Genomic DNA, 26,690 nt, shown 5'->3' on the forward strand with positions numbered 1-26,690 from the left:
GCATAGATGCCAATTAGTCCAAGGAGTGGTTGTGCATTCTACCTCATGGGAGACTTGATGCATTGCCTATGGTATTTTATGTATTTTATACATCCCTTGATTGACCATAAGTCCGCTCCTTCCTAGTCTGCCTAGCGCCTGCCTAAAATTAATTTCCAACGAGAAACAGGGAAGAACAATGGCCGGAGGAGGAGGCGTATTCCTGTCTTCCATGTTCACCACGATGGTAGCCAAGCTACATGGCTTGGCTTCACCGTCAGCATCATCTTCTTCTTCGTCGCCACACAACAATATTGAACAAGAGATGAGTAAGCTGACAGAGACGATGAGGAGAATCCAAGCCAAACTTGCTGACTCAGAGTCAGAGGAGGAGAATCATGCAAAAAGTCACTCGGAGAAGCTTTGGCTTAGCGAGCTCAAAGATGTTGCCTATGATGCCGAAGACGTAGTAGAAGAGTACGAGTACGAGGTGTTGCGTTCCAAACAATTGCATGAGAACAACAGCGGGGCACATGAGGTACGCGATTCTGAAGAGTGATTAATTTTGTGAATTATACCTCAATTACTTTTTTGATTTTTCCGTTGTTTTCAGTTTAATTTTATATGCTGTAAACTGGATAATTAACAAGATCCTGTGCATGAATCTTTAGAATTCATACTGTAATCTATAATTTCGATGTTTGGATTCATGATTTCTATTCGATGTTTCGATACATTATTATGAACCCAACAGGATGAACTAGCAAATAAAGCCGCAGTGATAAGGAAAAGGTTTGATGAGATCACCAAGGAGTGGAAACTCCTAAAGTTGCCTAAGAAGGCTGGAAAAAGAAAGAGAAGCCCCATGCTCTCAGATATGAACCGAGAAACAGGCTCTTTAGTGGTTGAATCAGATGTTCTTGGAAGAGAAGAGGAAAAAGATGTGCTGGTTAAATGGCTGCTGTCAGAGGATGATACAACAGGAAATGGAGTCTCTGTAATTGCTGTAATTGGGATGGGGGGACTGGGTAAAACAACACTGGCTCAGCTTGTCTATAATGATCAAAGAGTGAAAAGCTATTTCGATTTAACAGGATGGGTTTGTGTATCTGAAAATTTTCATGTTGTTAGTTTGACTGAGAAAATTCTTCAATCATTCACAAAAGTGAAAGTTCATGAAGAACTAGATGAGCTCCAACGATGCACTACAAGAGAAACTGCAGGGGAAAAGGTTCTTACTGGTATTAGATGATGTTTGGAATGATAACTTTTGTCTTTGGGAACAATTAAAAAAGCCGCTGCTATCGGCTATTGCAGGTAAAGTTATAGTAACTACTCGGAATCATTCTGTTGCTCGTATTATGCAGACAACAAGAGACAGTCTGAACTTGAATGTCTTACCTTTTGATGTGTGCTGGTCATTGTTCAAGAAAGTCACTTTGGAAGGAGCGGATAGAAGCTTACGTCCAGATCTTGAAGACATCGGTCGGAGGATAGTAGAGAAGTGCAAAGGCTTGCCCCATGGCTGCCAAGTTGATCGGGGGTGCTTTAAGAAATGAAGAAGATAAAGAATCATGGACGGACATCATAGAAAGTGAGATATGGAAGTTAGATGACAGAAATATTGAAGTTTTACTTGCACTTCAAATATCATATGATTGCATGCCGATACAACTTAAAAGATGCTTCCAATACTTGTCCTTATTTCCCAAAGACACAAGTTTATCTTCAAAAAGAATAGTCCAATTATGGATGCCACAAGGTATTTTTCCTCTTGATGGAGATAGAGAGCTGAGGACATTGGCAGTGATTACATAAAAAGATTGGTTGAGAGGTCAATGTTAAATCCTAAAACAGGGTCTTATTTTTCGATGCATGATCTTGTTCACGATCTTGCACAACATTATTTTTCGATGCATGATCTTGCTCACGATCTTGCACAACATGTAGCACAGGATGAATGCCTCTGTGTGATTGATAACAATTTCGACAGAAAGAAATTACAAGAGATTCGACACTTATCGGTCAATGGTGAAAACATTAAAGTGATCAAAGATATTAATCTTCAACAAATAAAACTTCTGCGGATACTTCTTATTAAAAACCGCTTCGAGGAGATGTTTCCTAGTATAATGCAAGTCATAAATTTTGGAGTCCTTGAGGATCTTTTTGAAAAATTAAAATACATACGAGCACTTTATTTAAACTACACCGGCATCGCAGTGCTACCGGATTCATTGGGCAACCTCAAACTACTGTGTTACCTTTCTATAGAATATTCTGATGTCAGGAGTCTTCCAGAGTCCATATGCAACCTTTACAACTTACAAATTCTCCATGCTGGATGTGTTTATAAACTCCCAAGTCACATTGGAAATTTGATAAACCTACGTCATCTTTGGTTTTCTCACCAAGTTGCCTTTCTTCCATCTGGAATTGGAAACTTGACTAACTTGCAGACACTCAGCCACTTTAGTCATGAAGAAGAGCATTGCAACATATGAGAATTGAATAGTTTGATGAAACTTGGAGGAAGCATCTCCATTGATAATATAGGTCATGTGAACAATTTTTCAAACTCAAGATTCTCTCTGAAGACAAAAAAGTATCTTGATTCTTTGAATTTAAGTTGGCCTGATTGGTATGACGATGCTTTTAAGTGTTCCAAAAAATATCAAAAGGCAGAGTGGCAGCTCGAGTATCTGGAACCACATGTCAATCTCAAGACCCTTAAAATAACCGAATATCGAGGTGTCAAATTTGTTGGATGGGTGGGTGCTTCATCCTTCACTAAGTTGACCAAGTTGGTTCTAAAAGATTGTAAGAATTGCAGTAAACTTCCACCGTTTGGTCAATTTCCTTCTCTAGAAGAGCTTGAGATAGATGGGATGGATGGCGTTCAACATGTGGGACGTGAATTTTGCTCCATGCTAATACCATCTCCATCTTCTCAGGTAGAGCTTAATATATGGCAGATGGATGGCGTTCAACATGTGCGTTCTGGAATTTCCTCCATGCTAGAGCCATTTCCATCTCTACAAAATTGCATTTCCCTCTCTAAAACGCTTGCTATTTAGCAGAATGAAAAATTGGAAAGCATGGGATGGAATAGAGAGTGGAGATTTCCCTAATCTCCATTTTATTGAAATTTATGAATGTTCAAAGTTGATCAACTTTCCAAAGTGGCCCTTCTTGTTGCCTTCGGTGAAAGAAATGAGTTTACTTGGTTGTGGTGCACTTGACGTTTCATATTGGGTTTCACTGACAAATTTAAAAATTGACATCAGTAGTCAGGAACATAGTGAGTGGATGTCCAAGTCTTGCTTTCCAATGCTTCAACACTTGATATTATCTATTGAAGAAGTGGAATCAGTTCGTCTGTCGCAGAAACGAATACCTTGACTGAAGACTTTAGAGATTGTAAACTCTCCAACATTGAGATTCTTTAATTATAAAAGCATGCCCTAATCTTGAGTTCAGGGGTTACCAGCCACCCTCGAACAAGTGAAGCTCTACATGTGTCGTTTGTTTAAGAAGGGGTACAATGAACAACAACATATGCCAAATGTCTTGGTATGGAAAACATACGCCCTCTGTTTTCAATATACAAATACCTTTTTTTGATAAATCAGCAAGTTATTTATATGCATCATTGCCTTTCCTTTTGTGTGTGCTTTGTCTATATATAGATGATAGAGGCACACAATTCCGATGATGAAGAGGAAGAGGAAGAGGAGATGGATGGAGATAATGAAGAGGAAGAGGAAGAGGAGATGGATGGAGATGATGATGACAACAATGATTATAACATGGATTAGATGATAAAGATGACAAAAGTCGGATGATAATGGTAGCAACATAGAAGGATGATTCTTAACATTGAGAAGAGATTCTTATCGCGAGGATTTATTTTTTTTTGTCACAATTATATTATTTTAATTGTAATATATGTTTTGGATGAATATGTAAACAAACGAGTAATGATACGTAGAGGGAAAAAATCTAACTTTTCCTTTGAGAAGATTTTTTCCTCTGTAAATTATTTTTTTTAATAAATTATGATATAACTTATTACACAGTTATTCCTCGTTGTAATTATTTCTCTTAGTTTTCACATAAATTGTGATAATATTTTTCTATTAGAAATGGAGATTGTTGAAGTATCTTTTTTTTTTACTTTTCTAATAACTAAAAAAATATATTTGTTGATTTATAAATATATATATATATATATATAAACTAATTATTGAAAATATTTTAAAATGCCCTTTAAGGATATTTAAATTTGATTCTATTTTATTCATTTTCCATTTAAATTTTCTCATTAAACATCATTCAAAATATTAAATAATTATAAATACATATATGAAAACAAATTTATAGATATGAGCCCTGATTTATCTTAAATTTTAAATTTTATTTAAAAAATCTTTACATCAATTACCCTATTCTTTCTCTAAATTTAGATTTTATAAATAGTAATTATTTAAATTTAGAAAATGAAATCTTCCTAAACATTAAAATATTACTTATTTTGGGAGAGAGAAAAAATAAAAGGAATGAATTAGATAATGAAAAGTAGATCATAGTGTTGGAGTAATCTCAATGGTCCGTGCGACCATGTGTTTTGGTGTTTGGGCAAAAGGTTTAAGTTAAGTTCATCCTTGTATTTGATATGTGTATTTGAGTTGTGCAGGTTTGCAGGATACACATGTGACTCAGGTTAATGGCTTCGGGTCCGGTGAAGGATGGAGCATCCGAGGGACCGTGGACAATACAGGGAGGACAAGGGCAGAGGGAAGTGACTTCGAGGCATACACGAAGGATGGCACTGGGGACGAGCCACGAGCTTGAATGCATCCGAGGGACGAGAGCCAAATGAAGTAGGCTTGAAGGTAAGAGATCAATGGTGCAAAGAAGTGTCAAGTGAGTCATAAAGGCGAGGGTACGAGTGCACGAGAGATTGTACTCGGAGTAAAATCCTAGTTTTAGGATTTTACTATAGTGTTACTGTAGCAGTATTGTAGCGTTACTGTAGCGCTACTGTAGCAGTCGACTGCATGTTTTAGCAGTCGACTGGTGTAGTCGACCGGTCAATCTACTGGGAGCGAACATAATGCTTCTGTTCGTTTGGTCAGTGTGGAGCAGTCGACTGCTAGTTTTAGCAGTCGACTGGTATCAAACCGTTGGATGTAACGGTCGAATTTCCACAGAAGGTAGTCGACTGCATGTTTTGGCAGTTGACTGGTATGCGGGGTTTTCAACCTGCGGCCTATATAACCAAGGCTTGGAAGCTTGGTTATCTCTGACGAAATTAGTGATGGTAAACCCTAATTAGTAGTCTACTAGTCTCAAGAGTCTTGGTTGGTGTTGTGGTGAGGTTTCTCCACCCACAAGGAACGACTTGAGATAGCCGGAGTTTGTCGGGGGCTAATCCACCAACGGATAGGGATCGTCCACCTCAAGGACACGCCGTGGAGTAGGAGCAAGTAATCTCCGAACCATATTAAATGATCGGGTAGCTTGGTTTGATTTCTTTCTTGTCTTTAGCTTTCTTTGTATTCATATTAGTTTGCATTTCCGCTGCGTAAACTAACAAGTGTAGGAAGCGATTATTTAGGGGTGTCGTCTATCCAACCTCCCTTCAAGCCGGCCACCGATCCCTCACATATAGGAGAAAGAAAAATAATAAAAAAATAAAAGTGAGAAGAAAATAATAAAAAATAAAGATAATAAAAATTTTAAGATAGCCGATATAGTGTAGTGAAAAATAATTATCTAGATTTAATAAAGTTGATGATTTACCTTAAATTTTAAAAATATTATAGAAAAATTAATATGGATAATGTAAGTTGATCCGGTGGTAAAAGGGTGGGGGGGGGGCGTCCAGCAGGAGGTCAAGGTGGTCAACGCCCTGCAGGCGCCCGGTCGAGCAAATTACCCCCCAATCGGCTGGAGGAGAGCCAACCCGACATCTCAATAGCTCGGCTCGACGCTGAGTTTCCGACGCTCTTAAAGCAAAACGCGAAAGAATAATGGCCGAGCGGTTATCCCGCTCAGCTGACGGTAGATGAGGCATTAGTCCTGCAGTTAGAGATCACTCGCCCGAAATGGTGAACTCAGACATAAAACAACCGGCCGAGCAGACATCCCTCGGAAGGGCACTAGTCGAGGTGACCGCCGCTCGGCCCAGGGAGGGCATTGGCCGAACGGCCCATCCGCGCAGACTGGTAAAGGACAAAGAGTGGTTAGCAATATCTTCCTAGAGACTCATTCCGTCAACAGGAGGCATGGTCAGCAGCAGAGTCCGTGGCATGGTCAGACAAAGAATCGTACGGTGGAAGCTTCCACTGTTACGTCAGAGATATGCTTGTACTGTTGAGGTATGGAGACAGACACGCTTTTCTGACACGCCCATTTCAGGTATACTTTGAGGGTCATGCACGCCTCGATGAGCGTGTCCGTGCCCCTGAGAAACCCTATATAAGGAACTTCATACTCCAACGGAGGTATGCGCTATTCATCACTGTAGCTATAGTTCTCATCACTCTCTTTCGATTTCTTATCGCCAGGAGCTGACTTGAGCGTCGGAGGGTCGTCGCCGGGAACCCCTTCCTGGCCCAATTTTGTGCTTGCAGGTTCTCGCCAAAGGTCTACGTCAATCGGAGAGCCATGCGGAGTCAACGAGAGCGCCACGTCCCCAACGACCATCGACTCAGCACTCGGACAAGATCAAATTGGTGTCGTCTAGTCTAGTTGAAGATGGAGGAAGCTGGAAGACCTCACACCGTGACGCTCTCTCCAGAGGAGCTCGATGCGCTCATCCAGGCGCGGGCAGCAAAAATCGTGGAGTAGCAGCAGCAAAAGGCATTAGCCGAACGAATGGGGCAGCAAGTGACTTCAGTGTCGGGAGGCCGAGCGGCGCACGAAGACCAGCCAGAGCAACTCTCCATATGGGGATAGAACAAAGGTCTGACCAATACCCAAGCAGAAGCGCCGCCCGCCCCAATCCCATTCCATCGAGCTTTGTTCCTGACGCCCTCAGAAATTGCACAAGTTCATCAAGACCAGGGATCTTCGTCGGATGAAGCTCCAGCTCGGGATGCAAGGAAGAGGAAAGCCCCTCGAGCCGAATTGTCGCCCGAACGAATCAACCGCCAATTCTCCAAGGTAATTTTGCAGGATCCGCTACCCAGGCATTATGCTCCTCTGACGATCGGGGAGTATAATGGATCAATGGACCCGGACGACCACCTGGGCAAGTTTGACAATGCTGCAACTCTTCATCAATATACGGATGGAGTCAAATGCAGAGTCTTTCTCACGACGTTATCGGGCTTGGCACAACACTGGTTCCGGAGGCTACCGGACGGGTCGATCAAAAGCTTCAAGGACTTCCGAATGGCTTTTCTCCACCACTTCGCTAGCAGCAGACGTTATCAGAAGACAAATGTCAGCCTATTTTCTATGAAACAGGGGCCGAGAGAGACCCTCCGAGCCTACATCCAACGCTTCAACCAAGCGGCAATGGACATCCCCACGGTCTCCTCCGAAACCATGATGCATGCCTTCACCCAAGGGCTTATCGATGGTGATTTCTTCCGCTCGCTCATCCGAAAGCCACCTCGCGATTATGATCATATACTGAAGAAGGCAAGCGAGTATATCAATGTAGAGGAGGCCCAGGCAACCCAAAGGAAGGAGGCTCCGACCGAACCTGCTGCACCGACCGAGCGAAGGCAGCCGGTTAATCATCAACCACCCAGAGGACCCCGAACAGAAGGGATGAGGCCCCATCAAGAAGTCAGGTCGCACGCCGTTCAGCATGTGGCTTCGGAGTGACCAAAGCTGAGGGGAAAGGTATAGACTCCCATGTTTTTTTTTCCACTAGTATGCCAGCCACAATACACGAGACTGTCGGGGATTTGCCCCGGGCATCCAGCCAGCCCCGAGGAACTATCGTCGCCGATCGCCCTCGCCCGAGCAACGACACCAAGATACCGAGCGGTGATCGATCAGACGGTCGCCCGATCGGAAGCACCATCGTTCGCTAGAAGTGGCGATCAGCCCCAGGACTCACACGAGCTAGCTAGGCCCTCCGCTCGGGAAGAAGAAAATAGGAGCAACATCGCTCGGGGGGAGATCAACATCATAGCGGGAAGACCGACCGACGAAGACTCTAACCGAGCCTGCAAGTCACACGCCCAGCGGCTAAAGATCCACGCCATCGGTTACAGCAAGGAAAAGGCAAGCGGGCCCGAGATCAGTTTCGGCCCAAGGGATCTCGAGGGAGTCGAAGTGTCGCACGACGATGCCCTCATCATCCGAGAGGTAATAGCGAATTATACTATTCATCGCATCTTCATTGACACAGGGAGTTCGGTCAACATTATCTTCAAGAAGGCATTCGACCAACTTCAGATCGATCGCGCGGGGCGGCTACCACTGACAACCCCCCTATATGGGTTCACGGGCAACGAAGTCCAGCCCTCGGCCAGATCAAATTGGCCGTGTCGCTCGAAGAGGAGCCCCTCCGGAGGACAAGAGTAACTAACTTCATCGTAGTAGAGACCCTCTCAGCATATAACGTCATTTTGGGTCGGCCGACCCTCAATGAGTTCCGCACGGTCGTTTCAACTTTTACCAGAAGATCAAATTCCCGGTCGAGGATCGCGTAGGAGAAGTGAAGGGGGACCAGCTGATGGCTCAGCGATGCTACGTCGAGATGGTCAGGACGGAGGCTAGGTCTTCTCGGAAGACCCCGCGAATCGAGGTAAAGGCCATAACTGAGAAGTCCCCTACCTTAGTTTATAAAGAAAAGGAGGAAGTGTAGATACATCTCTGCCAGCCAGAGGTGATGACTTTCATAGCATCTGATCTGGGAATCGAGCAGAAAGTCGAGCTGATCAGCTGCCTCCAGCAGAACCATGATGTCTTCACGTGGTCAACGCATGAGCTACCCGACATTTCTCCTAGCGTCGCGCAACATGAGCTTTATGTCCGACCAGATGCTCGGTCGGTAAAGCAAAGAAAAAGAGATTTCAGCGCCGAGCAGAATCAGATTATCCGGGCAGACGTCGAGAAGCTGTTGGAGGCCGACCACATATGGGAGGTCCAATTCCCGAGCTGGCTAGCGAACGTAGTACTCGTCTCCAAGCTGAACAACAAGTGAAGGGTCTGCATCGACTTTTGGGACCTGAACAAAGCATGCCCGAAGGACTTTTATCCACTACCGAGAATCGATCAGATGGTGGACTCGACCGTTGGGTGCAAGCTGATATGCATGCTAGATGCATACCAAGGATATCATCAGGTGCCGCTCGCCCGGGAAGATCAGGAGAAGGTGAGCTTCATCACGGCGATGACACCTATTGTTATAACGTTATGCTGTTCGAATTGAAAAATGCGGGAGCTACCTACCAGCGGCTTATAAACAAAGTGTTCAGGAGGCAGATCGATCGCAATATAGAGGTATACGTTGATGATATGCTAATTAAATCCCTCCGAGCTACTGATCTTTGCAAAGATATCAAGGAGACCTATCAGACCTTCCGAACGTATGGAATAAAACTGAATCCCCAAAAGTGTCTGTTCAGCGCGAGGAGCGAGTGTTTCTTGGGATATATAGTCACAGAGCGGGGGATTGAGGCCAACCCCAGCAAAGTAAAAGCGCTCCAAGATATGCTGCCTCCAAGAAATCTGAAAGAAGCCCAACACCTTATCGGACGGATAACATCTTTATCAAGGTTCATCTCAAAATCGGTCGACCGGAGCCTACCCTTTTTTAAAATCCTTCGCCGAGCCACAAAGTTTCAATGGGGCAAAGAATGTGATCGGGCGTTTGAAGAACTCAAGTCTTATCTCAATTCTCTGCCTGTGCTCGCCAAGCCGGTTGCTGGTGAGCCCCTAAGGATTTACCTATCCTCAACCGAGCATGCGATCGACTCGGCTCTTGTAAGGCCGAACGGTGAGGAGCAGCCTGTATACTTCTTGAGGCATATATTGAAAGACACTGAATCTCGCTACACCGGTCTCGAAAAGCTCGCATTCACATTAATACTAGCCGCTCGGAGGCTTCGCTCATACTTCCTCGCACACACTATCATATTAAGGACCAACAGTCCTGTTGGACGAGTCCTCCTCAACCCATAAGCGTCCGGACGGTTGATCAAGTGGACGACAGAGCTTAGTGAATTCGACATCCAGTATCAACCCCAAACAACTATTAAGGCACAGTCATTGGCAGATTTTGTCATCGAAGTGCAAAGCCTCGAGCCTGAGGCCACGTGGTGGATTATATGTGGACGGGTCGTCCACACGGCGAGGAGGAGGAATTGGTGTACTGCTAGTTTCTCCTCGGGATGAACGGATCCATCTGGCCGTCCGGCTAGACTATCGGGCAACAAATAATGAGGCCAAGTATGAGGCCCTTATAGCCGGCTTACAGGCTGCTCGACATATGGGAGCCATCAAGGTGTTGATCCACTCAGATTCTCAGCTAGCCGCTCAGCAACTTGCTGGAAACTTCGAGATAAGCAACCCAAGGCTCAGACTCTACACCGAGGCATTTGAGAGGCTAAAGAGCAACTTCGAGGAAGTGGTCATACAGAAGATTCCCCGATTAGAAAATCAAGCTGCTGATGATTTAGCCAAGCTCGCTAGTTCCATATCGTCGGTCGTCATTCAGCAACCGATCAAACAGGTAGCTCTAGTAGCTCATGTAGACAGGATGGAAGGGCTCACCTTTCCCTATGACTGGCGGACGGGCATAACGAAATTCTTGAAGTCCGGGGCCACACCCTCCGATCGGGAGGAAGCGCATCTACTTCGAAGGAGGGCTGGTCATTTTGTCCTGATCGGAGAACAACTTTATAAGAAAGCATTCTCCAGGCCTTTACTTAAGTGTGTCGGTCCAGAAGATATCGACTATATACTACAAGAGGTGCATCAAGGGTCCTGCGGAGGACATTCAGGCGGCCACTCATTAGCAAGAAAGGTAATTTTAGCCAGGTACTTTTGGCCAGCACTCCAAGAAGACGCCACTCGGATAGTCAGCATGTGTCTGTCCTGCTAAAAATACCATAGCTTTTCGCATCGACCGACGGAAGAGATGAAGTCCTCCATCGTGTCCTGCCCGTTCGACCAATGGAGCATGGACATCGTAGGGTTATTTCCTATGGCACCCGGGCAACGAAAATTCTTACTGGTGGCAGTCGACTATTTCTCCAAGTGGGTCGAAGCTGAGCCGTTAGCAAAAATAACTGAACAGATAGTCATGAAGTTCATCTGGCAGCATATTATCTATCGGTTTGACATTTCCCGTCGGCTCATTTCTGACAATGGGAGGCAGTTCTCAAGTCAGCAGCTAAAGGAATGGTGCGAGGGGTACGACATCCAACAGGCCTTCACCTCTGTAGCATACCTGCAAAGTAACGGGCAAGCCGAGGTAACGAATCATGAAATCTTACGGATCCTTCGAGCTCGGCTCGATCATGAAGGGGGAAGCTAGGTGGACGAGCTGCCAGGTGTATTATGGGCAATCTGCACAACGACTAAGGAAGGGATGGGGGTCACCCCATTCCACTTGGTATACGAGGGAGAAGCCGTCATTCCGGTCGAGGTCGGAATAGAGTCCGACCGGATCCAACGCTACAGCGAGGACAACGTCGAACGGAGGCAATTGGAGCTAGACCTGGTGGACGGGATGCGAGCCAAGGCAGTCGTCCGGCTGATGGCATATTGACAAAGAATGAAGCAGAACTATAATAGGCGAGTGGTACCCAGATCATTTCAGGTCAGGGACTTCGTTTGGAAGAAAGTCAAACCGGTCAGCGACATCACCAAGCTGGAGGCCCCATGGGCTTGACCATCCCAGGTTGTGGAAAAGCTCTGCTCGGGGGCATATTACTTTGAAGATGAGAACGGGTGGCGATTAGAGCGCCCGTAGAGTGCTAACCACCTGCAGCCATACCGAGTTGGATGAAAGGTGCGATAATGTAACTAATATCCTGTACCTTTGCATTTTCCTGTGCCTTTTCATTACAGGCTGAAAACCAAAAGTGCAATGTTCGCTGAATTTATCGCCGAACGACCAGTCCTCAAGACCTCACCAGACCGTCGAGCGGCGACGTTAAACCCTAGGGTCGAAGCGGCGACCATAAATATCCCTCTCGGAAGACCGTCGAGCGGCGATGTTAAATCCAAGAATTGAGCGGCGACTATAAACCCCAGGGTCAAAGCGGCGACTATAAATACCCCGCTCAGAAGACCGTCGAGCGGCGATGTTAAACCCTAGGGTCGAAGCGGCGACCATAAATACCCCACTCGAAAAACCGTCGAGCGGCGACGTTAAACCCAAGAGTCGAGCGGCGACTATAAACCCCAAGGTCGAAGCGGCGACTATAAATACCCCGCTTGGAAGACTGTCGAGCGGCGACGTTAAATCCTAGGGTCGAAGCGGTGATCATAAATACCCCGCTCGAAAGACCGTCAGCAGTGACGCTAAACCCAAGAGTTGAGCGGCGACTATAAACCTCAGGGTCGAAGCGACGACTATAAATACCACACTCGGAAGACTGTCGAGCGGCGACGTTAACTCCTAGGGTCAAAGCGGTGATCATAAATACCCCGCTCGGAAGACCATTGAGCGGCGACGTTAAACCCTAGAGTCGAGCGGCGATTATAAACCCCAGAGTCGAAGCGACGACTATAAATACCCCGCTCGGAAGACCGTCGAGCAGCGACGTTAAATCCTAGGGTCGAAGCGACGACCATAAATACCCCGCTCGGAAGACAGTCGAGAGGCGACGTTAAACCCAAGAGTCGAGCAGCGACTATAAACCCTAGAGTCGAAGCGGCGACTATAAATACCCCGCTCGGAAGATCGTGGAGTAGCGACGTTAAACCCTAGGGTCGAAGCGGTGACCATAAATACCCTGCTCGAAAGACCGTCAAGCGGCGACGTTAAACATAAGAGGGAGTGGCGACTATAAACCCCAGGGTCGAAGCGGTGACCATAAATACCTCGCTCGAAAGATCGTCGAGCTGCAACGTTAAACCCATGAGTCGAGCGGCGATTATAAACCCCAGGGTCGAAACGGTGACCATAAATACCCCGCTCGGAAGACCGGCGACGTTAAACCCAAGAGTTGAGCGACGACTATAAACCTCAGGGTCAAAGCAGCGACCATAAATACCCCCCTCGGAAGACTGTCGAGCGGTGATTATAAATCTCAGGATCGAAGCGACGACCATAAATACCCCGCTCGGAAGACCGTCGAGCGGCGACGTTAAACCCTAGAGTCGACGCGGAGACTATAAATATCCGCTCGGAATACCGTCGAGTGGTGACATTAAACCCTGGCCAATGAAAATCATCTAACACAAGCAAGCAAGCTGAAGTCGAACGACGGTTGTAAACCTTAAAAGTATGATCCTAAGCGAATATCTCAATAATAACATGGGTGTCATTACCGATCGGGACTACACGACTACATACACAGCCAACCGACAGCATATGAAAGAGACAAAAAGATTTCATTCATAGACATTGCCGAATGGCAGGAAGGCCATTAAGGCTTACAAAAGACAAGGCTTTCAAAAAAATTAGCGGCTCCTCGCTCACTCGATATATTCAAAGGCCTCGTTGGGAATACCCTCTAGGAGCTGGACTCGGTTGACATCTCAGTCGGAGAAACCTTTAGGGAGGTGGCCGTTCACCTGCAGTTGGGCAAGCGTGGCGGTAATGGCCAGCTCGAACAAATGGATAATACGGTCCGTTGCCTTCTCCAGAAAGGGCTCCGAGCGGAGGTATTGATGCTTCATGGCGGCAAAGTAAGCTGGCTCAGCCTCCTGGTAGGTCTTCAAAGCAGCACGCGACGCCATCAGCTCATCTTCAAGGCGCTTCACATGGCCTTGTAGTTCACTCTCCTTGGCCGAGCGGCTCTCCCGCTCAACAACCAGGAAGTTCTCTGCTTCCTTCAGCTTCTCGGCCAATCGCCTAATTTTCTTGTTCTTTTCTTTTAGGTCGGCGATGGTCCGTTGCTTCCTCGTGGAGGCCAACTCCAGCTTCCTATCATAGGTCTTCAGTTGACCTCGATCTAGCTCATTCTGCTAGCCTGCTCGGTCGACTTCTGCTGCTCCTCGACGAAGAGATGTTGAGACCTTTCTAGGTCGGCTTTCAGACGACCAACCGATGGTCCCTGAGAAGAAGAAGCCTCCTTAGAAAGTTTGAGCTTCTTCAGCTCGTCCTCCACCTGCGCCAGCCGTTGGCACATGGCGATGCCCTCCACCCAATACTGCAAACAGACATTAGTGTCGATCGAAGACAATTTATAAAGCGAGATAAGAGAACTAACCCCAGTGGACATTTCCAGATGACTGTCTGCCAGCGCGCCCGGGGACTTCATAGCTACTCATGCCCTCGCCTCCTCCCAGACGCGGCCGAGCTGACCTCGGATGTAGACTTGGAGTTGAGGAGATTCGGGCTGGTCGCCTGGCGAGCGAAGATCCTTGGTCGACAGACAAAGGGTGGCGGTGATGAATTGCCTCCCGCCCGGCATTGATTGGGCAGAGGCAGACGGACCGGACTGGTCTAGACGAACAGGATGGATGGTTGAGCGAGTTATCCTCCTCCAAGCCGGAGGAAGGGAGGTGAGTGGCTGCACGGGAAGTGGCTCCTGCAGCTCAGCCACAGATGGGGTCCGATCGGAGGAGGTAGCCTCCACTGTTGTGGGAGCTGTAGATGGGACGCCTCCTGCAGAAGTTTGCACGACCGACGTGGCGGATCGGGAGGGCATGTCGGCTCGGTGTCTCTTGCGGGTGAGCGGCACATCGTCACCCGAGGACCCTGATCCCTCAGCTTGAATGATAGGGGGCACCTCTTGGGCCACCCCTGGGTCAGTGGTCCCGCCCACGCTTGGCGTCTGTTCGGTGGTCCCATCGCCTGCAATGGCAGTTTCTCTAGCTGTGACCTCCTGCGAGCCGACCGGGGTCAAGCCAAGCCGTTCCATCTCCTTGGCTGCAGCTACCTCAATCTCGGTCTGCTTGGCCTTCATTATACTGGCAGCTCGAGCTCGTATCGTAATGTCAGCTGCAAAAGAAAAACAGAATCAGTTAGACTTAAAGGAAGAAGGTTTAAGGAATTTTTTACCTAGGCTGCTCGGAAGCTTTACGCAGCTCGGACTCAGCCCGAAGATGTACATTACTCCCTCTGGAAGCAATTTGTGAATGTCGAACTTCAGACCGGCTAACATGTTAGCAGCGTGGAAGTAATCTGGCTGGGTCTTGTACCTCTTCAGTTCGGGCGGAGGTGGCAGAGCGATCTGCCATCGGGTGCGAAAGCATGGTCGCTCGAGGAATTTGACGTAAAAGAAATACTCCTTCCAGTGCTTATTGGAAGAAGGCATCCTATCGAAAAACACTAAGCCGATCCGGGATTGGAAGAGATACATGCCCAGCTCGGATTGTTTAGGATAGTAAAAATAATGGAAGACCTGAGGGGTCAGTGGGATGTTGTGCACTCGGAACAACACCACCACGCTGCACAACAGGCAAAAAGAATTAGGGACGAGCTGGGCGAGCGAGATGCGAAAGAAATTATAGACTTCGGTTATGAATGGATGGATGGGAAACTGAAGACCAGCCACAAACTAGTCTCGAAAGAAATAGATAGCGTCGGTCAACTGGTTGTGTCGCCGATCGGACGGTCTAGCCAGGACGATCTCGTGGTCGGACGGGAGGTCAAAGGCATTGATAAGGTGTGCGGCATCACCCGCGTCGAACCTGGTCTCCATGGTTGTATACCAGGGACCAGGGGCCGAGTCGACTGGCTGAGAGGAACTGGCCATGGTCAGAAAATAAGAGAAACAGAAGGATTTGCTAAGGGGGTCGACGGAGAAGCAAAGAAGGATTGATAAGGAGCTCACTAAACGAAACGATGGAACACCGGAAAGCGGTAAAAGCCAGAAGAAAAGACAAGGAAATAGAAGTTAGAGCTTACAGGGAAACAGATCGCTGGAGGAGAAAGCTGGGAGTCGCCGGAACGCTGGAACGGAACACTGGAAGCAAACAAGGTCACCGGAGAAAGAACAAAACGCAGAAGAAGAAGCGGTGGCGCTGAAGCTTTATAAAGATGGGCGCGGCCGATCGGGGCCATCCGATCTAGGTCGCGGAGACCAACGCGCGCATCTGGCCGTTGATTTTGAACGGTCGCCTGTCACGTCACCACAAACCCTTCGATCGTAAGGCAAAAGCGGCAGTGATACGTGGCATCCGTCCATTGGGCGCATTTAATGAGCGTCATAACCCGCGTGCTCGGCCTTAATGGCAAGGATTTGCATGAATTTGGAGGTAATTTGGATGACGTCAACTTTGACCACCTGCGGACCAGGACACGAAGTAACAATAGTATCAAGTGCCAGCGTGTGAGTCGTCGCTTGGCATATGGGAGCACGGTCCGGGATGTTCGCCACTTTGGAATGAGCCGATCGGAGCATCTTTTAGCGTCCATGTCAACTGACCAACCCCGTACTAGACTGTTGGTCCAGTCAGTCGGACTTTCAGCCTCCTTCGACTAGACTTAAAGGGAAGGCATGTGATCCGATGGTAGGGGGCTCGTCCAGCGGGAGGTCAAGGTGGTCAACGCCCTGCAGGCGCCCGGTCGGGCGAATTACCCCCCGATCGGTTAGAGGAGAGCCAACCCGGCATCTCAATAGCTCGGCTCGACGCCGAGCTTCCGACTCTCTCAAAGCAAAACGCGAAAGAATAATGGCTGAGCGGTTATCCTGCTCGGTTGACGGTAGACGAGGCATTAGTCCTGCAGTTAGAGATCACTCGCCCGAAATGGTGAACTCAGACATAAAACAATCGGCCGAGCAGACATCCCTCGGAAGGGCACTAGCCGAGGTGACCACCACTCGGCCCAGGGAGGGTGTTGGCCGAACGGCCCGTCCGCGCAGACTGGTAAAGGACAAAGAGTGGTTAGCAATATCTTCCTAGAGACGTTCCGTCGATAGGAGGCATGGTCAGCAGCAGAGTCCATGGCATGGTCAGACAGAGAATCGTACGGTGGAAGCTTCTATTGTCACGTCAGAGATATACTTGTACTGTTGAGGTATGGAGACAGACACGCTTTTCTGACATGCCCATTCCAGGTATGCTTTGAGGGTCGTGCACATCTCGATGAGCGTGCCCGTGCCCCTGAGAAAACCCTATATAAGGGCCTTCAGACTCCAACGGAGGTATGCGCTATTCATCATTGTAGCTACAGTTCTCGTCACTCTCTTTCGATTTCTTGCCGCTAGGATCTGACTTGAGCGTTAGAGGGTCATCGCCGGAAACCCCTTCTCGGCCCGGTTTTGTGCTTGCAGGTTCTCGCCGGAGGTTTACGTCAATCGGAAAGCCATGCGGAGTCAATGAGAGCGCCACGTCCCCAGTGACCATCGACTCAGCACTCGGACAAGATCATAAGTTATTATAGATCCAAAACATGAGCCATAAGTAAAACAAATAATCCCGTCCAAATAATATTGTAAAATATGACATTATTTGTCCACGTACGTGTTAGTATATATTATGAAACATCAAGTAACAAATAGCTAATTAATAGAATGAATGATGATGAAGAATTAATTACCTTTTAAGAGCCCTCAAAACAGCTGAATCATCTATATATGTAAATCACTCATGAAATCCATCAAGGTAGTGACCTTTTATGAGAACCTATTCAAAGGTTAACTAATTAATACTATCAAATGACTTTCCATATTTTAACTTCAAGATTAAAACTTATTCCTTATCCAATAACGAATCACATCATTCACATGAATAAAACAGCTTGTGGAGCTTAATTCTATGCTTAACGAACACAAAGTGAACGAGATAAACTTGTGTAGTATCAATACCACAACTAGGGGTGATAATTTAGGTAAATGAGTTATAAATAAGTTGTATCTCATTGACTCAAAACTCATTTAATCAAAACTAGATGAGTTATAAATGGGTCATGCATATATGTAGTCTAACAAAATTTCATTGTTTAGTTCCATTAAAAAATAAAATATATTCATTATTTTAATTTTATATAAATATATAATATAATTTATATTATATTATTTTATTTTATATTCATATGGTTGAATTAAAGTATACAAATATCTTGTTCAAAACACATTGAAATTCTAACACTAGTCCAAAGCGCATGGGTGTATGATAACTTATAATTATGATAGTCAAAGCAAAGAAAATGTTCATGTAGAAACAAAGGCTAAATGAATCATCTAATAATGTTAACACAAAAGATAATATGATTAGAAGAACTCTTCTAATTTATAGCCTAAAATACTTTTGGTGTGCCACTAATAGAAGGAATGCTACGAATATAATATACCTTTTACAAAAGGCAATGAGATAAACTTCTTTAAATGAGGATAACACCATTACGGCAAAACACCCATACCAATGATATTTCATATGCTTCACAAGTTTGATATTAATTGAAATCTTTCTTAACAAATTTCTAAAAGATAGAAATGAACACCTGAGGAAAATTTGATAGAGTTTGTCTTAATTTCAAACTTATTGAAACTCTTGGATATACTTTTGGCACTTATAGAAATGAAGCATAGCACATATATGTAAGATTGAAGTGTTAGAGTACCCAAAAGTTCTTCAAAAGCTTATATGACATTAGCTCCAATGTTTACTTCCAAGTCTAAATTGCTAGTATTGACACAACCCCAAATATAAATATTAGACCAAACATTTCAGTATTGACCGATTAGACAGCTCCAATCAATTAAAGTATCTATCTAATCAATTCATCATTCTTCTACTTGATTAGAAAACTATTTTAGTTGATTTTTACTCAAATAAAATATTCTATCACTTAAATTCGACAGCTAATCAACTATCAATCCTAGATAATCAATTGACCCCACTCAACTAGAAACACTATTCTAGATTACTTATAACATTGCCTAGGAAGTTTTCCTTACTCATGGTATAATTTTACATAAACTCATCATAAAGTTATAGATTTCAGCCTCTCAATAATTACTACTTGGGGACATCCTAACCTAATTAGAGTCTAACATTTACCTAAAAAAATTTATAAAATTAAAGAATTCTAATTTAACAACAAAATCAAGATTACAACCATTGCAATCCAATATAGGATTTACACATCATCTTCGGTTCTTCTTGAAACTCTATGACTACCCATGAGGCTTAAGTCCTTCCTAGCTTCTCAATCGATCCATGATATTCATCATCTAAGTTCAATCTCTAATTTTTTGGAGTAAAAAGTGATATCACTCACCTTAAACAGTTAGTATCATCGGCCTCATAGTAAAATACAGATAGATAAATCACATCGGGCATAAATACACATAAAGTAATTACTCTCATATTTGATGGAAAAAATAGTTTTATTCTCGTTAAGAAATTATTTTAAATTTATAGGAAATAATTATTCATAAAAAAGAGGGCGCAGAGTTGGCAATGAAATTACTTTTTTTTTTTTGAAAAAATAAAAATAAACAAAACAGCGGTGCGTAATGAGCACGCACGCATTTATCATTAGTCCAAAGAGTGGTTGGGCATTCATTCTATAGTAATTTATGTAATTATTGCCAAGAGTGGTTGGGCATTCATTCTATAGTAATTTATGTAATTATTTCAAAGAGGAGTTGTGCTTTACCATAATTCCGCTCCTTCCTTGTCTGCCTAGCGCCTACCTAAAATTAATTTCCAAGAAGAAACAGGGAAGAACAATGGCCGGAGGAGGAGGCTTCCTGTCTTCCATGTTCACCACGATGGTAACCAAGCTGCATAGCTTGGCTTCACCGTCAACAACATCATCTTCTTCTTCGTCGCCACACAACACTATTGAACAAGAGATGAGTAAGCTGACAGAGACGATGAGGAGAATCCAAGCCAAACTTGCTGACTCAGAGGAGGAGAATCATGCAAAAAGTCACTCGGAGAAGCTTTGGCTAAGCGAGCTCAAAGATGTTGCCTATGACGCCGAAGACGTAGTAGAAGAGTACGAGTACGAGGTGTTGCATTCCAAACAATTGCATGAGAACAACAGCGATACACATGAGGTACGCGATTCTGAAGAGTGATTAATTTTGTGAATTATACCTCAATTACATTTTTTATTTTTCCGTTGTTTTCAGTTTACTTTTATATGCTGTAAACTGGATAACTAACAAGATCATATGCATGAATCTTTTAGAATTCATACTGTAATCTATAATTTCGATGTTTCGATTCATTATTATGAACCCAACAGGATGAACTAGCAAATAAAGCCGCAGAGATAAGGAAAAGGTTTGATGAGATCACCAAGGAGTGGAAACTCCTAAAGTTGCCTAAGAACACTGGAAAAAGAAAGAGAAACCCCATGCTCTTAGATATGAACCGAGAAACAGGCTCTTTAGTGGTTGAATCAGATGTTCTTGGAAGAGAAGAGGAAAAGTATATGTTGGTTAAATGGCTCCTGTCAGAGGATGATACATCAGTGAATAAAGTTTCTGTAATTGCTGTAATTGGGATGGGGGGACTGGGTAAAACAACACTGGCTCAGCTTGTCTATAATGATCAAAGAGTGAAAAGCTATTTCGATTTAACAGGATGGGTCTGTGTATCTGAAAATTTTCATGTTGTTAGTTTGACAGAGAAGATTCTAGAATCATTTACAAAAGTGGAAGTTCATAAAGAACTTGATGGGCTCCAACATGCACTACAAGAGAAACTGCAGGGAAAAAGGTTTTTGTTGATATTAGATGACGTTTGGAATGAAGAATTCACTCTCTGGGATGAATTAAGAAAGCCCTTAGTATCAGCTCAAGTGAGTAAAGTTATAGTGACCACTAGAAATCATCGAGTTGCTGGAATTATGGGGACAAGAAGTCCTCTTGACTTGAAGTGCTTATCATTTGATGTATGCTGGCAATTGTTCAAGAGAGTCACTTTGGAAGGAGCATATAAGAGACTACAACCACATCTTGAAGAACTTGGTAGGAAGATAGTAGACAAGTGCAAAGGCTTACCTTTGGCTGTGAAAGTGCTAGGAGGTGCTCTCAGAAACAACGAAGATATAGATTCATGGGAGAAGATACTAGAGAATGAGATGTGGGAATTAGAAGAAACAAATAATGGAGTTTTACCAGCACTTAAAATATCATATGATTGTATGCCGATACAACTTAAAAGATGCTTCCAATACCTGTCCATATTTCCCAAAGACACAAGTTTAGATTCAGAAGAAATAGTCCGATTATGGATGTCACAAGGTCTTCTTCCTCTTGATGGAGATATGAGAGCTGAGGACATAAGCAGAAATTACATAAAAAGATTGGTTGAGAGGTCAATGTTAAATTCTGTAGAGATCAATGTAGACTCCTCTTTTGTGATGCATGATCTTGTTCACGACCTTGCACAATATATAACTCAAGATGAATGCCTCTGTGTGATGGATAACAAATTCGACGCAAAGAAATTACAAAAAATTCGACACTTGTCGGTGAGCGTAAAATATCCTCATCTACTAAAACCCCTGGAGACAATAAAAGATCTTCAACAACTAAAACTCATGCGGACACTTTTTATTACAGGACCTGGGTGGCCATATTTTATGATAAGACAATACAATTTTTTTAAAGTCCTTGACGATCTTTTTCAAAAATTGAAATACATACGAGCACTCCATTTAAGCAAGATCGACATCACAAAGCTACCAGATTCATTGGGCAATCTCAAACTGCTTCGTTACCTTTCCATACGGAGTGCTAAAATAAGGATGCTTCCAGAGTCCATATGCAACCTTTACTACTTGCAAACTCTAGATCTGATAGCGACAAATGTTCATGAATTCCCAAGGAAGATTGGAAATTTAATAAGCCTACGTCATCTTTTGCTTCCTTACCATTATAAAGGTGCCTTTTTTCCATCTGGAATTGGAAACATGACCAACTTGCAGACACTCAGACGCTTCAACGTCAGTTGTGAAAAAGAGCATTGCGACATAGGAGAATTGAATAGTTTGATGAAACTTGGAGGGCATATCTCCATTTATAATGTAGCATCCGTGAACATATTTTCAAACTCAAAACCCCCTCTGAAGACAAAAATGTATATTGATTCTTTGGAGTTACGTTGGTTTGCTTTTGACTGTTCCAAAAAAGATGAAAAGAATGCAGAGTGGCAGCTCCAGTACTTAGAACCGCATGTCAATCTCAAGACCCTTCAAATATTCTTCTATCCGGGTGTCAGTTTTGTTGGATGGGTGGGCTCTTCATCCTTCATTAAGTTGACCTCTTTGAGTCTAAATAGTTGTAACAATTGCAATAAACTTCCACCGTTGGGTCAACTTCCTTCTCTGGAAGAGCTTGAGATATCTAGGATGGATGGCATTCGACATGTGGGACGTGAATTTTGCTCCATTCTAATGGCATCTCCATCTTCTTCCCAAAACAAAATTGCATTTCCCTCTCTAAAAGACTTGATATTCAGAGATATGACAAATTGGGAAGAGTGGGATGGAGTGGAGATTGGTGATTTCCCCAGTATCCATTCTATTAAACTTTATGGATGTCCTAGGCTGATCAAGTTTCCCCAGTGGCCCTTTATGTCTTCCGTGAAAAAAATGACATTGGATAGTGGTGGTGTACCTGATGTTTCATGTTTCCCTTCACTGAAACATTTAGAAATTATAGTCAGAACTCAAGAATATAGTGAGGTGATGTCCAAGTGTTACTTTCCAACGCTCCAACACTTGATATTATCATATAGCAAAGTGGAATCTATTCATTTATCACAGAGACGACTACCTTCACTGAAGACTTTAAAGATTCATGATTCTAAAGAATTGAGGGTCGTTACAGGGTTAAAGAATCTCACCTCCTTGAATTCTTTAATTATAGAAGAATGCCCTAATCTTGAGTTTGAGGAGTTGCCAGCCACCCTCGCACAAGTGCAGCTCTACAGGTGTCGTTTGTTCAAGAAAGGGTTCAAAGAACAAAAGCATATGCGCAATGTCTTGGTATGAAAAGCATATGCTCTCTCTGTTTTCAATACACAAATACTTATTTTGGCAAATCATAAAGTTATTCACATGCATCATTGTCTTTCAATTTGTATGTCGATGATGTCAAGGGAGAGGAAGAGGAGGAGATAGAAAATCTTCTGGATTTTCTACTTTGGATTGCTGAAGAGGATGACAACAATGATGGTGGAGAGGATATGCGCAATGAGGTATGAAAATCATACGTTCTCTCTGTTTTCAACACACAAATACTTATTTTGGTAAAACATAAAGTTATTCACATGCATCATTGTCTTTCATTTTGTGTGTCGATGATGTCAAGGGAGAGGAAGAGGACATGGAGATAGATCTGGAGTTACGACTTTGGAATGATTGAGAGGATGACAACAACGATGATGATAACTTGGATGAATGATCACAAGGATGACAGAGCACAATGGCAGCAACATAGAAGGATGATGAAGATAGAAGAGATTATGGAGTCAAACAGTATGCAAATACCGACGATTGGATTGAGGAAGTGGATGACAAGAGGGTTGATGATAACATGGTCATGGATGAATGATCATAAGGATGACAAAGAGCATAATGGTAGCAACATAGAAGGATGATTCTTAATATTGAGAAGGGATTCTTATATATCGTCAGGATCCATTTTTTTTTCAATCATTTTTTTATTTTAATTGGAATATATGTTTAGGATTTACATATAAAAAAATTATGATATAACTTAATACATTATAGATTCCTCTCTGTGATATATTTTTCTCTTAGTTTTGAAGAGTTTCTATATATAAATTTTGATAATATAACATTTTTTCATTAGAAATAGAGTGATTGTTGACCGGCAGGGATCCTCTGGTCCAGGATTCCTAGACCAGTCTGGACCCTTATATATTCATTGGAAGGATGGACTGTACCCCACCTGTTAAATAGATGGGGTCCAGTTCATCCCACCAATGAACATGCAGGGCCTCCTTTGGTCCAGAAGATTCCACATCATTTCAGTTTTTTTTAAAAAAAAATAAAAATAAAAAAAGTATATTTGTTGACATATATATCTATGTCTCTATATAAAAAATTAAATTGACAATATCTTAAAATGCCTATTAATAATATTTAAATTTAATTATCTTTTATTCATTTTCTATTTAAATTATTTTCTGATTAAACATCATTTAAACTATTAAATAATTAATCAAAAGATTATAGATGTGATCCTTGCTTAAGTCATTGTAAGCAAACCCAATGGTCCCTAAATGATTATAGAAATATTATACCAAAGTAAAACTAAGAAAATGTAGAAGTATACTCACTATATTATGAGATTCCATGTCTGGTGTTGATCCTATACCCGAAAGTCGATGAGATGGAAAGTTGGGAATGTGATGCTCCTGCTGACTGACCGTAGACTCCACTCTGCCCTGTAAAACAAATGACGACAGTGCTGAGCCAGGGAAGGGGTCCCCGGCGTTGGCCCTCCGACGCTCAAGTCGGTCACCGGCGATGATGTAGAAGGCGGAGCAATAAGAATGAACATTGTAGCGCAAGTAATGTATATCACTTACCTCCGCCGATAATTGGACCCCCCTTTATATAGAGTTCCTGTAACGCGCGTGCACGCTTCCCTAGGTGAGCACGCTTTCTAAAGCTTTCCCTGAAAAGACTTCTCAATAAGTGCCCCTAACACAATACCTTAACAAGCCGAGCATATCTCTGATGTGACAGTGGAAGCTTCCGTCGTACAATCTCCTTACCGACCATGCCTGGTGTCAGTGACACTAACTCTCAAAAGGATGCCGAGAGCTAACACAGTGGGTCCGTTGCTAGGCCGAGCGGGTTAGCCGCTCGGCCAGAACTCCGCTGTGCCTATGTCTCGGCCGCTCGACCGGAACTCCGCTACGCCTGTGTGTCGTCTGCTCAGCCAGCACTCCGCTGCGCCTGTACCACGTCCTGTCGCCAGGTTGAGTGGGGGTAGCTGCTCGATCGGGATTCTGCATACCGTCTCCTCCCTTTGGCGTCCAATACCTCATTAAGCGTCGACTATTTGACGCACCTTCCCGAGTCAAAGGTAGGATCCAACCGGAACTTTCTCCCCCGGTTGGGGGGCCTATATCGGTTGACCGACCAATACAATTCTCATGCGTTTGGCCCTATGATACCAGACCGTTGACTACCTTGACTTTAACATCCCTTGTGGCAACTAACCCCTGTAGGGTGGGCTCCTTCTTATCACCGCATCACATGTCTCCCCCTCAAGTCTAGTCGAAGAAAGCTGCAAGTCCGACTGATTGGACAAATTTTCTATGAAGCTTTTCACCTGATCGGCTTATGACACTCCTTAGCTTCTGATCGGCCACACATAGTCCGACAGTCGACTATGTGACCGCTCCTATATAACCAAGTGAATGTGTTAACAACTTGTATGGTCGATCGACCTATTGAAGACTGTCATTCGGTGGTACGTCTACTTCCTTATGCCGATCAGCACAAGCAATTTTCTTTGTGCTTCCTTGGGCGGGCGCGATCAGTGCTTAAGTCATCCATATTTCTGGGAGATCGTGCAAATCCCTGCCCATCATGGCTGAACACGCCTCCATGCCTCTTAATTGCCTTCATTAAATGTCATCCTGTGGCGAAGCGCCACGTGTCCTATCTGCTGCCACCACACACTGGACGTGACAGGCGGATATCCTATGGTGATGTGACGTTTGGCGCTTTGAATTCGATGGCCAGATTTCTGCCTTGGTCTCTGCCCTAGATCATACGACCACGATCGTCCGGCCCTGGGGTTTATAAACCCGTCGTGTCACCTTTTTCCTTTGCACATCTCCGTCTTCAAGCTCTTCGGCGTTTCTCCGACTTTGCGTCCCGACGATATTCTTCCTTTCCTGCTCCTCCGGCGACATTCCAGTAAGCTTTCCTTCTCCCCAATCACATCTTTTCGCTACCTCCTTTACTTTATTGTGATGGAGAGTGCTTCACAGCCTCCCGTCGCCGTCCCTGGGCCTTGGTACACCCATACTGAGTCCAGATTTGACGCCGGCGACGCTGAGAGCTTGACAGCTGCCTACGAGTTTCCTTCTGATTACCAAGTTCTTCTTCCTTCTCCTTCCGATCGGCCAAATGCTCTGCCGCCCGGCTGTCTTTATTTCTTTAGGGATCAGTTCACCACCGGTCTGCGATTTCCAATCCACCCCTTCTTTCCTGCCATTTGTAAATATTTTCACATATCTCTTCATTAACTAGTGTCAAACTCCTTTCGGCTGCTGTACGGGGTAGTGGTTCTGTTCCGCATGCACGTCATTCCTCTCACTCCCCGGTTTTTCCATTATTTTTATTATCCCAAATTGTCTGAGCTGGGGACTTTTCTTTTCCAAGCCCGAGTGGATTTAGTTTTCTTCGATAAAATGCTGACCTCCAACAAACATTGGAGGGAATACTTCTTTTTTGTGCGACTTCCCGAGCGGCCAGACTTCCCTACCAATTAGCAGCTCGAAGTGGCGAGTCAGCCTCTACTAAAGAAGTACAAGAGCAGATCGGATTACCTCAATGTAGCTTTAATGCTGGCCGATCAGAAATATGACATCCACAAGTTGCTGTTGGAGGGTGTCCTCTATGTTTTTGGCTTGAGTCCGATCCGCACAAGGGTTCCTCCAAC

At 44.3% G+C, this 26,690-nt stretch overlaps 1 protein-coding gene across 1 annotated transcript; it reads left to right on the plus strand.

Annotated features, from left to right (window-relative positions):
• On the plus strand, positions 1-23,767 carry LOC121996547 (putative disease resistance protein RGA3). The gene is made up of 4 exons (XM_042550546.1): positions 1-517; positions 20,276-23,026; positions 23,140-23,238; positions 23,352-23,767. The coding sequence occupies exons 1-4, from the start codon at positions 179-181 to the stop codon at positions 23,403-23,405; spliced, it is 3,243 nt and encodes a 1,080-aa protein (XP_042406480.1). The 5' UTR covers positions 1-178; the 3' UTR covers positions 23,406-23,767.
• The last annotated feature ends 2,923 nt before the right edge of the window (positions 23,768-26,690 follow it).

Source organism: Zingiber officinale, chromosome 6A, assembly GCF_018446385.1.
Source record: "Zingiber officinale cultivar Zhangliang chromosome 6A, Zo_v1.1, whole genome shotgun sequence".
Lineage (NCBI taxonomy): Eukaryota > Viridiplantae > Streptophyta > Magnoliopsida > Zingiberales > Zingiberaceae > Zingiber > Zingiber officinale.

Excerpts from the sequence above, each read along its gene's own strand:
- LOC121996547 (XM_042550546.1), top strand. The coding sequence starts at position 179 with ATGGCCGGAGGAGGAGGCGTATTCCTGTCTTCCATGTTCACCACGATG. Across the intron at positions 518-20,275 it reads ACAACAGCGGGGCACATGAG|GATGAACTAGCAAATAAAGC; the intron begins GTACGCGATTCT and ends TGAACCCAACAG. Across the intron at positions 23,027-23,139 it reads AGCATATGCGCAATGTCTTG|GGAGAGGAAGAGGAGGAGAT; the intron begins GTATGAAAAGCA and ends GATGATGTCAAG.